The 10,800-nt window shown below is 39.3% G+C and overlaps 1 protein-coding gene across 1 annotated transcript in view; it reads right to left on the bottom strand.

The window, feature by feature from the left end:
- Positions 1–743: 743 nt before the first annotated feature.
- Positions 744–10,800, bottom strand: part of BZW2 (basic leucine zipper and W2 domains 2) — a 52,979-nt gene continuing 42,922 nt past the window's right edge. Inside the window, exons 9-12 of the mRNA XM_070424390.1 lie at positions 10,529–10,675; positions 9,338–9,476; positions 1,894–2,016; positions 744–1,200 (exon numbers count right to left, since the gene is read on the bottom strand). Coding sequence (XP_070280491.1) covers positions 1,172–1,200; positions 1,894–2,016; positions 9,338–9,476; positions 10,529–10,675 — 438 coding nt within the window. The 3' untranslated portion in view covers positions 744–1,171. The remainder of the gene's footprint in view (positions 1,201–1,893; positions 2,017–9,337; positions 9,477–10,528; positions 10,676–10,800) is intronic.

Below are 10,800 nucleotides of genomic sequence, written 5' to 3'. Positions count from 1 at the left end.
CTAAAGTGGGGGATAATTTGTTACACAGCAATAGATAGCTAATGTAACTACGTTGATAATTGAAAGTTTCTTTTTTAAAAAAAGAAAACAGAGTCTTTCAGAGAAAGAAAGTGCTTTGGGTTTGAGGATTCACTAAGTCCTTGCTATCTGAGTAATCGTCCCTCTCTTGGCTGCTTACTTAAGATCACTATCTCAAGTTCCGTTTCGAAAAATACTCTGTGCTAGAAAATGTTAAATATTTAGTATTCTGTAATTGCTACGTTTATAGATTAGAAATAGATGTTCCAGATGTTTACTCATTAGCAGTGCTGGTTTTAAAAACTTTTGCTTAAACTGTTAGAAACTTATATTGTTATAAAAAATAATTTGACAACAGAACATAGAAAAAAAAGCAGATATGGACGCTAAAGATGGGAAATTGAGTTCAGTCTCAGTCACCAACTCGATGACCTTGGTCACCTTAGAAATTATGGGGCAAAGTCAGATATCCTCCAGTGCAGTAGCCTTCTTACCTTTTACTTATCACCCTCTAAAATAAAGGAAAACCCTCGTACATGTTGGCACGTAAAATTAAATATAAAAAAATATAAAACATAAAAGTTGGCATACAATTGTTATCATAAATTGAATGTAATTTTTAACATCTTATCTTTAAATATATTTTTGTCAAAATATTAGCTGAAATGTCATCTGTGTAGGAAGTCATGTTAGGTAAAGAAATAAGAGTTCTGAGAATATAGGCCCAGATTTTTATAAAGCCATTTATTTAAAAAAATTGGTTTGTCAAATCACATACACAAGCAGATACACAACTACCAAAGTGGCCCTGTAATAGACACCAGTGGGGCGTTCACCACACAGTACCTGAAAAATACAGCTAAAAAAGAGGAGTCTGTTGAGTAATTCAGATTCCTACTGGACTCCTGGTTGAATGGCTTTAAGTTAGCATATAGTGAGTGAGAGGTAGAGTCCCAAGTATAATAGCTGATGCCTCAGGGCTCCATTTAAAAACAAAACAAAAACAAAAACCATTTGCCCCCTCTGCACAAGGGAAACCTATCCTATTTTTTTTTTCCTTTGTGAAAACAAGCCAAGTTTCTCTTCTCGAATGGTTCAGCATTCCCAATCCAAGTGTTGTGTGATGACCTAGGCATTGTGCTTCTCCGGCCATCTAATTGTCCTCACCTTCCGATTCAGATTCTAGGGGAGAAGAAAGGAAAGTCATGATTGTTGTTTTCTTTCTTTTAAATAAGGCCAGGAGAGTCTCTACTGCACTTCTCTCCCCTGACCCTCTCCCCACTCCCAAGACATTGTTGTCCCAGGTATCCATTTTCTAAGTAACATAGTTAGATATGAGGGCAGGTAGCAAACTTTTGTTCCCTTTGCTTTGAAATAACTTGGCCTTTGTAAAAATGCAATATCCTTATACTAGTAAATACTTTTAGAGACTATAACTACTTTCATTTTTTAAATCAGCTAAAATAAACTTTTCATTCTTACTTGCATTTAATCTCATACATTATTTTTACAATTTGTGTTCCCATTTCAAATATCAGTCAACTGGTAAAGGTCCTTATAAAAATCTATATAATCCCATAATGTGATTAAAATAAATGTATTGTTTTCCCTTTCAGATATAATTATTTCTTCCTCTTTGTTCTCCATTAGAGTGGATAATTTAAGAGGGCCGTTTCTTTCTTTGCTATGTAGAGATTTTCATTGCCTTGATTCAGAAACAAAGGCTAAGATGTAGGCTGAGTGTTTGATATGGAAGACACTTCAAGACCTTTAGTTTTAGGGAAGCAAGAAAAATCTGTGGAAGACCAGCTGTCTTGAATTATAATGAGAAAGGTTTTGCTAAATGGCCACCAAAGTTGTTAAATGGAATCATACCTTCTTCTGCATTTTGCAACCACTCAACAAATTTCTTCATCTGGTCAAGAAAAACACTTTTGCCTTTGGCCACGTGTGCTTCTTTGTACCATTTCAATATCGCTTCTTCACTCAGCACATCAGCTACAATTTCAAATCAAAGATTTCAGTTACTACACAAATGTCATGGTTTAAAGCAACTTCCTGTCATCTACTTTAATAGAAAGCAACCACTTTAACATTGAACGCTCTTTTATAAAAGAAATCCATACCTGAAACTTACTAGAAGACAGGAACCAAGCTCATTTCCATATAGAACAGTGGCATATTTTGGCATTTTAGCTTAGTAAGTAGTGATGATGATGATACCTCTCATCAGTCATGATATAATGCAGGCCTATATGCAAGTCACACTGGGACTTGGAAACCTCTTAAAGTCCAAATTTGCTGGTAGGAAACAGTGTAGATATTTTGTGATTTTGCAAATGACTCAGCAATGTCAGCATTTCAGAACACTCTGTATCCTGCCAACTTCAAACAGATCTTGATTAAGCAGCAACCTCAATGACTGGACTTTTTAGGGGGATTTACTATTTTAGGAGAAAAGAAGGGCAAATAAAAAATGTAGACAGGATGCAATAATGATAGTAATAATTAGATATAAAGATGAGCTTCCTAGGTGTATCATGGGACCAATACACACATAACCTAAAGTTCTACACTCACCCTATCGCTAAATTACTAACTGATTTTCCTACAGTATCATATTCTAAACTGCAATAGTAATGTTTTCCTTGTACTCTATTAAGAGAAAAACAGACATATTAGACCAATTTTCTATAGGTTTCTAACAAAAAGTATTATCTATTACCTATCAATTACCTAAAACTTTAAATTACACAAATATGCCTTGATACCATAAAGTTATGGTTAATTTAGAAAAATGTAATGTTAAGAATGGGAAGGGGAATATCAAAGTAATAGCATACATACATTCCCAATGATCTAATGGGTTGGTTTTAGGGATTTGAGTGGGAAATGAGATGTCCCCAATACCTATCCAATCCATTCCAATACTGATAAATCACTCTAATAATGTATTTGCAGTCAAAATATAATTTAACTTATAAAGACAAGATAAATGATTTGGTAATTTTTATTTAAAATGTCACTGATCTTTTTATAACAAAACCTTGTTTTTTCTAAATTAATAAGTGGCTTTGTATTCAACTGAGGAAATCAAATTGGCTAAAAATGCACGCAATTGGTCTTAGACAATATAAGGTTTTTATTTATTTTAATAATTAAATATACTACATTTTGCGAAGGAAAGAGGAAGTCTGGATATAAAAACTGGATATAAAAGATTGAATCAGGAGTCCTATGGAATTACTCTTCGCTTCTAGTCCTTTAGCTTCTTCTGTTCCCAGCTCCACATCCTCCACTCACACGATGAGAAAACTTCCCCACCCACTTTCCATCAAAACCTAGTTTTTCTAGAGGCGAGGAGCCTGAGGAAGTGACTTGTTTCTGTGCAAGAATGCTTTACAGAGATTTTTCAACTACTTACCTTAAACATGGATTTAAAGTCTCTCTTATATAATCTATCTCTCTGACATCTTTAAGATGCTTGATTTAGAACAGCCATCTCCCAATTGTTTGGATCATGCTCCCCTATGAGACAGTTTTGAGCATGTACACCCAACATATGTATATTTTTCAGTTTGTAAATTGTATGTATGTCCTATAGAACTATTATTATTAATGTCATAAAACAAAAAATAGAATTAAAAGTGTGGCAAACATGTAAAGGGACATTCTATTTTTCTCTTCACCTTAATGAATTACATCTGATACAATGTTCATGTTGGAAAGCTGGTTAAGACTGCGTTTAGTAATAGTATTTGGGTATTTCCGTCTGAAGTTCAGAGCTCATTCCTGTGTTTGACTGCCCCCCAGAGGCTGAAAGAGGCCATGCAACTACTAAAATGCTTGTCAAGGACAATTGTGAAAAGGACACTAAGTAAAACTTACCAGATGTATTGTCCATTAAAAACCAGACAGACTGTGTAAATTTGAGTTTGTAGAAGAAGCTAAGTTAGTAATAAATACTTGCTGCTAGACTAAATTTCTAGTGTCTGGAAATACATAATAAACATGGGCCAGAAGCAATCACACAGGGCAACTTATGAGGCAAAACATGAACATCATTTAAGAAGAAATTCAACTTTTGTTTAGTGAAGTCTAATCTAAAAAGGAAGGAAACTCCTTGAGAATGAAAAAAAAGGCATATTTTTTTTTCCTTTAAGGAAGAGTGGAGAAGAGTCAATTAAAATTGGGAGACTAGAGGATTATGCTAAGCAAAATAAGCCAGTCAGAGAAAGACAAGTATCACATTATCTCACTCATATGTGGAATCTAATGAACAAAATAAACTGATGAACAAAATAGATCCAGAAACACAGAAGCATGGAGCAGACTGATGAATCTCAGAGGGAAGGCAGGGGTAGTGGGAAGAGACCAACCAAAGAACTTCTATACATACTAGAGGCCCAGTGCATGAAATTCATGCACAGGATGGGGGGTCCCTCAGCCAGCCTGCACCCTCTCCAATCTGGACCCCCTTGGGGGATGTCTGACTGCAGGATTGGGCCTAAACTGGCAGTTGGACATCCCTCTTGCAATCTGGGACCGCTGGCTCCTAACCACTCACCTGCCTGCCTGCCTGCCCCTAACTGCTCTCCTCTGCCTGCCTGGTCGCCCCTAGCTGCCCTCCCCTGCCGGCCTGGTCGCCATTAACCATCTCTGTCTTGGCCCCCCGCACCGTGGCTTTGTCAGGAAGATGTCCAGTCTAATTAGCATATTACCCTTTTATTAGTATAGATATGTGTAACCCATGGACACAGACAATAGGGTGGTGGAGGCCTGGGGTGGGGGGCAGGCTAGAAGGGGTCAATGGGGAAAAAAGGGGACATATGTAATACTTTCAACAATAAAGATTTAAAAAATAAAATAAAATAAAATTGGGAGACTATAAAGTCTTTGTTAGGATTTCCCAGAAATGCCTACTAAGAATATATGTTAATAGAATTACTAAGACAGACATCCAACTGCAGAGTTCCGAGATTAAAATACATTTCTCTCCTAGCTGGCTAGCTTCTTCATCCCAGCCCTTTCTTTTCCCTCCAAATTAGCTTCACCTGTGAGCTGGGTGCCCTTTCAAGGGCACCCCACCACTCCTCAGCCCTCTGTGGGAGCCTTATTTCAGCAACTGACATGCTGACTCTAGTTCCTGGCTTTCTCCTACACTGAAATTCAGGAAGTCAGGGACTATTTAATTTCTAGCATTTGACAAAACAACTGTCAAACTGTCAGTTAGGACTACATTCAACCCATGTGTAATGGACAAATTCATTCACTTGAGAAAAACTAAGTAATTCTCAATCTACAGTTATAATTTAAATCTCAGGTTTTCATTAGGATCAAAGAGACAACATTGTAAAAGTGGTTTGAGAATTGCAAAGCTTTAGGCAACATTAGTTATTTAGATATTAAAGTTGAATACTATGTCATTTGGAACTCAGGAAATTCAGGAATTTTATTAGAGATGCTATACTGGAACAAAGTAAAAAAATAATTTATCTTAAGAATGCTGGGAATATATGGTGAGAAGGCCATTCACCTTTCTTTAGAACAAGAATAAGAAACATTTTAGGAAAATTTGCATGAAAGACAGAGTTTAACCTAAGAAATTTCTGCACCTGATAAAACCCACAATAGAAATAACAGCCCTTGAGAAGTTGGTATTCTACTTTCAGACCTCCATGCTGAGACTAGGGCACTTGGCTTCAAGAAGGAAGAGACATTATTATTTAAAGTGAATAATGTGACGTTTGAAAATTAATGATAAATTTACTATTTTTCCTTAGTGTCTCAGAAATATAAAAATCCAGGTTTTAATACAGAAAGTGAATTTTCACTAAATGAGCAATTTACCATTTTTTCTTTCATTGCTGAAAAGCATTATTGTAGTTTATTCACTTTTATTACACTGTTATTTATATAAAATATTTTAAAATCTTTCAATAATGACATTCATTAAAATAACTAGGTTTGTCAAAGGGGACATGAGTAACCACATCCTCAACTATCTGTTGTCCTCTTGCTCTGGATTTATGGGGAAGGTGTGTGAGAGAGAGAGAGGAGAGAGAGTAATGAGAGAGATTAAAATAGAAAAGGAGGAGTTTCGTAATTTTAAAACTTGCCTTGAAGCAAAGATGTTCCTTATCTTACCTAATAATAGGCAAACATGTAAATTGACTGTACCTTCACTACACTAACCAGCCAATCAGGAGAGTATGCAAATTAACCCAACAAAGATGGCGGTTAATTTGCATACATAGGCTCCAAGTGACGGAGCAAAGCCTGACGGCCCTGGGGCTGAAGCAGTAAAGCCTGACAGTTCCGGGGCCGGTTCCGGCCAGAGCCCAGCCAGAGCGAAGGCCTGGGTCCCAGGTGCCAGAGGCAAACCAGTGCCAGCAGCCAAGGGAAGGAAAGGCCTATTACACGAATCTCTTCGTGCAACAGGCCTCTAGTAATAAATAAAAGGAATCCATATCACTAGAGCAAACAGACGCAGTTTGGTATTTTTAAAATGTATATGTGTGCATGGAATTAGTGGTAAGTATGATCTTAAATGTGCTACCATAGTTCATGGAATTTATTCCTCTGGCATCAAATACCTTTTAGGTGGTGGTCCCAGACCAATGTCACAGTACCACCAGGAAATCTATTAAGATGCGAATTCTCAACCCTAATCCGGGTCTTAGGGCATTAGAACCCCTGAAGGTCTGGGCTTTTAACAAGCTCCCCATGTGATTCATTTGCAAATCAGAGCTGGGAAAGGAGTGCTTTAATGCACTTTCATCAAGCATTTCTTTTTTTTTTTTTTTTAAATATATTTTATCGACTCTTCACAGAGAGGAAGGGAGAGGGATAGAGAGTTAGAAACATCGATGAGAGAGAAACATCGATCAGCTGCCTCCTGTACGACCCCCACTGGGGATGTGCCGGCAACCAAGGTACATGCCCTTGACCGGAATCGAACCTGGGACCCCCCCCAGTCCACAGGCCGACGCTCTATCCACTGAGCCAAACCAGTTAGGGCCATCAAGCATTTCTAGACATGCAAAATACATGCAAAAAGCATCCAAATCCTTATAAAAGCAATAAAAATAAATGTCTCTTGGTGCCTAAGTGTTTGTGGGATGAAATAAGGTCAGAGTAAAAACCACCTTTCAAATAAGGAAAGAAGGTAAACACGTAACTTTCTTAACAGTGGTATGGAACAATCACTCCTGGGGTTCCTGCTCTCAGGAGAAAATGTGTAAACATTTCATGCAGACAACAGACTGTATGCATAAATCTGAAAATTATGCAATTACCTACAAAAAAATGACATTCAATTTAAACACCTCAGTGATATATTTAAAAGTTTCCTGATTTCATTTCCAAAAGTAACTAGGCAAGAATAAAATGATGTTAACACTTACCTTCCTGTGTTCCTTTGGGCCTGCTCATACTTGTCACAGACCTTACTAACTTTAATTACTTAAAAGGAGTACAACGGGGAAAAATGTTGACATTAACGGTTAAAAGGAGAAATCTGAAGAAGAACTGTAAAAGCTCACGTGTGTGGAGGAGAGACTATTCCATGATGGCCCCTGTCTGTCCTATGAGATGGACCCAGGCCAGAACGGAGACTGCTTACCACAACCCCTCACCTTAGAGACGACTGGATCACAGTCAATGTTCATTCTGCCAACAACTCAGTCCCCTCCACCACCTCCTGTAATGTGCTGGTCCCTGGAACGGGCCAATGCCCTGACCTGGTCAAGCAGGTAATTACCTGTTCCTGGTAGCACTCAGTACTAGTACCCACGACTACCCCGCCTTTTCCCTATATAATTCTTTGGTAGCATTCACGTACTAAATCCCCCGCCCCCCGCCCACCGGAATCATATAATTCTTCGATGCCTGCCAAGTGGCAGGGAGGAAATCCACTTCATCTTGCAGCTGCCCAGGACACACCTCCTAGGGAAGTTTCCCCTAATAAACTCCTAATTACCAGCCTGGAGTGGCCTGCCTCTTTCTCCAGTCTTTCCCTGCCCTCTGCTTATGAAGGTAGATTCTCAGTCTTGGGGCTTTTCCCTGGGTCTGTGTGTACTAACAATATGCAACCTAGAGGTCATTACTGATAAAAAGTAGTTTGCTTATTCTGTTGTAAATTAAATACAATAATAAAATTAGGTGCTTCTATAGATGAGGCTCAACAACTATGTCTAAGTTTTAAAAAATTTGGTTAGAGAAACTGGTTGGTGGGGTTAGTAATTAAACAGCAAGAAAGGAAAATGTATGCTTAGGCTACTAGTTTATAAACAGTTTGATTTTTTTTCCATAGCAGAAAATACTGACCACCCATAAAGCCAATGTAGAACCCATCTCTACCAGTTTGTAAAAGGAGCCAGCAGTGGCAGTGGGGACAGAATGCCCACTGGGTGGGGGGCCCTGCTTCTTTTTCTTGGCTGCTGGGTACCATAGGTGGGCGGGTAACATGAGCTGCAGGTTTGGTTCTCATGGGTCACCCTGGGTAACATTTAAGCTTTCATTTCAAGACATTGTTATCTAATGACTACATCCAAGAGGACCTAATTCAGATCTGGCCAGAGAAAAACATCAACTCCTGAACTTCAAGTGGGACTTGCCAGTTATCACATTCTTCTCCTGATAAAACTACATAAACACAGACCAAAAGATAGTCCAGGATCATTTTTATATGCTGTCGGTACAGATTGAAATTGGTTAAAACCCTAGTATAATAGCATTCATTTATTAAAGGCAGTGCCAGTTGTCACGGCAAACCTAATCCTTAAAAATACAATGAAAAGAACAGTAAATGTGAATATCTAAAAATAGCCATTTCCTTGGAAAATAGGAGAATGGCTGGGACAAATAACTAAAATAGAAAGTAAAAGGGCTAATTATTTCAGTAATTTTAAAGTCAGCTTTATGGTATCTGAAACAGTCTGAATATAACTTAACATTTTGATAATCACTGTTATTAGAGCTAATCCTTATAATTAAAAAACAGACCTAATTACTTTATGTAATTACATTTTTCACACCCCCCCCCCCCCCCCGCCCCAATAATAACCAGTTCATCACCAATTCCACCAATGAGAACGGGGCCTGACTCTGCTGGTTCCTAAGGGCAGCATATACAGCATTTGCCTCTTCTCTCTACACATAATGTGGCTACCTCCCTAAAACTAGCAAAGATTAGTGTAATCCCATGTTGCCCTCTGCCTGACCGCCTCCCCCCCCCCCCCCCCCCCCCACACACACACATCTCAAGGAACTGCCACAGAACGTGGACACACAGCGGTGGAGCCACGTGGGCGGATACCTTTATAAAAGAGAACCACGATCTTCTGAAACGCCTTCATGAAGTGGATGTTGTCGTAGCAGTACTCCTGGACCTTCTGCAGGAGGATCAGCTCTGACTGGCCTTGGGAGCTGAACACGGCCAGCAGGGGAGCATATTGCTGCAGGAGGAGTGGGAGTGAAGACATTAACTTTCCGGCGAGGGACAGGCTGGACAACGCTTGAATCACAACAGTAACCTGGAGAGTTGCTTAGAAAACATTCACTTTTTGGATTATCTTCTTATTACAAGATTGTGTCGGATCAAAATGAATTTTTTATCCTGGCATCTTATCAGCTTTCTCTCAGTGTACCTACCAACGGGAGGCAAATGTGAACTTCTGATGATAAATGCTGTGCTACTATGCCTGTCTATTGGATATGGTGAAAATGAGACAAGGAGTGAGGCTCTCCTTCCCGACATTCAGACCCCCTCCCAGGCCATCTTTATGGTTTTGTTCATATTGCTCCCTCTGCCTCAGCTTCCGTGGCTTGAGTCACTGAGGGACAGCCATTGTTTCCTCTACGCCCCCCTCAGTTCAGCGGTCATCTCCTCCCAGGAGCCTTCCCCGGGCAATGGAACCTGCAGTTTCCTCCTGTGCTGCTCTCAAACACTGAGAGCTATCTCTAATTTCTATCCCAACCTACTATACTAGGAGGTCTTTCACTGCCCAATTCAAGTATCAACTCTGAAGGCAGACCTAAGTCTCCCACTTTTCTTAATAGTTTTATAGCGAGAAAACAATTCACAGAAGTAAAAACATACGTATCCATGCACAAAAGATAATTTACAGAGTCAGCTGATTTCTTCCACCAGATGCTTTTCAAATTCTAACGTTAATTTGTAGTTTACTTAAACAAAAAGATTCCCTAAGAATTTCCCTTGTGTAGAACAGAAAGGAAACCAATAGACAGTATTCCTCTTTAACTTTAAATACTGAATGTATGACTGTTCTGTGGATTTTCGAACATGGTTTCTAGTAAAAACTTACCCTTAGGTATTTCATAGGCTCAGACCCGAAACATTTTAGGTAGTGGAGAATTTGAAAAGAAAAAAATTAGGAGCTATACGTTTGGCCTGAGTCTGGGTGAATGAGGCTGGAACCTATCGGCCATGCCGTCACACGCAGCACTTGGCCCACAGCAGAGACTGTCCCTCATGAAGACCCTGTACCTTCAGGTGCTTGAGGGCCTGCTCTGCCACGAGTTCTTCCTTCTTGTTCCACTCCACAGCATTCATGATGCAGGTCCACAGCAGGCCTATCACTGCTGTTTCCGGGAGGTCATTCCTCTTCATTTCTTCTTTCACATAGAGCACCACCTACATTTCATGGAAAGGGAGTCGTCAGAATAACAGGCAGATGGGGAGTTCCCTCACCGTCCTGGGGAGTGAAAGGTTTGGGCAGATAAACACTCGACTCAGTCCCTCCCTTCCTGGTACTTATT

The sequence above is a fragment of the Myotis yumanensis genome, unplaced genomic scaffold, assembly GCF_028538775.1.
Source record: "Myotis yumanensis isolate MYYU_CA2020_CCGP unplaced genomic scaffold, mMyoYum1.0.hap1 SCAF_9, whole genome shotgun sequence".
Taxonomy (NCBI): Eukaryota; Metazoa; Chordata; class Mammalia; order Chiroptera; family Vespertilionidae; genus Myotis; species Myotis yumanensis.
This window is presented reverse-complemented; position numbering and strand designations above follow the sequence as displayed.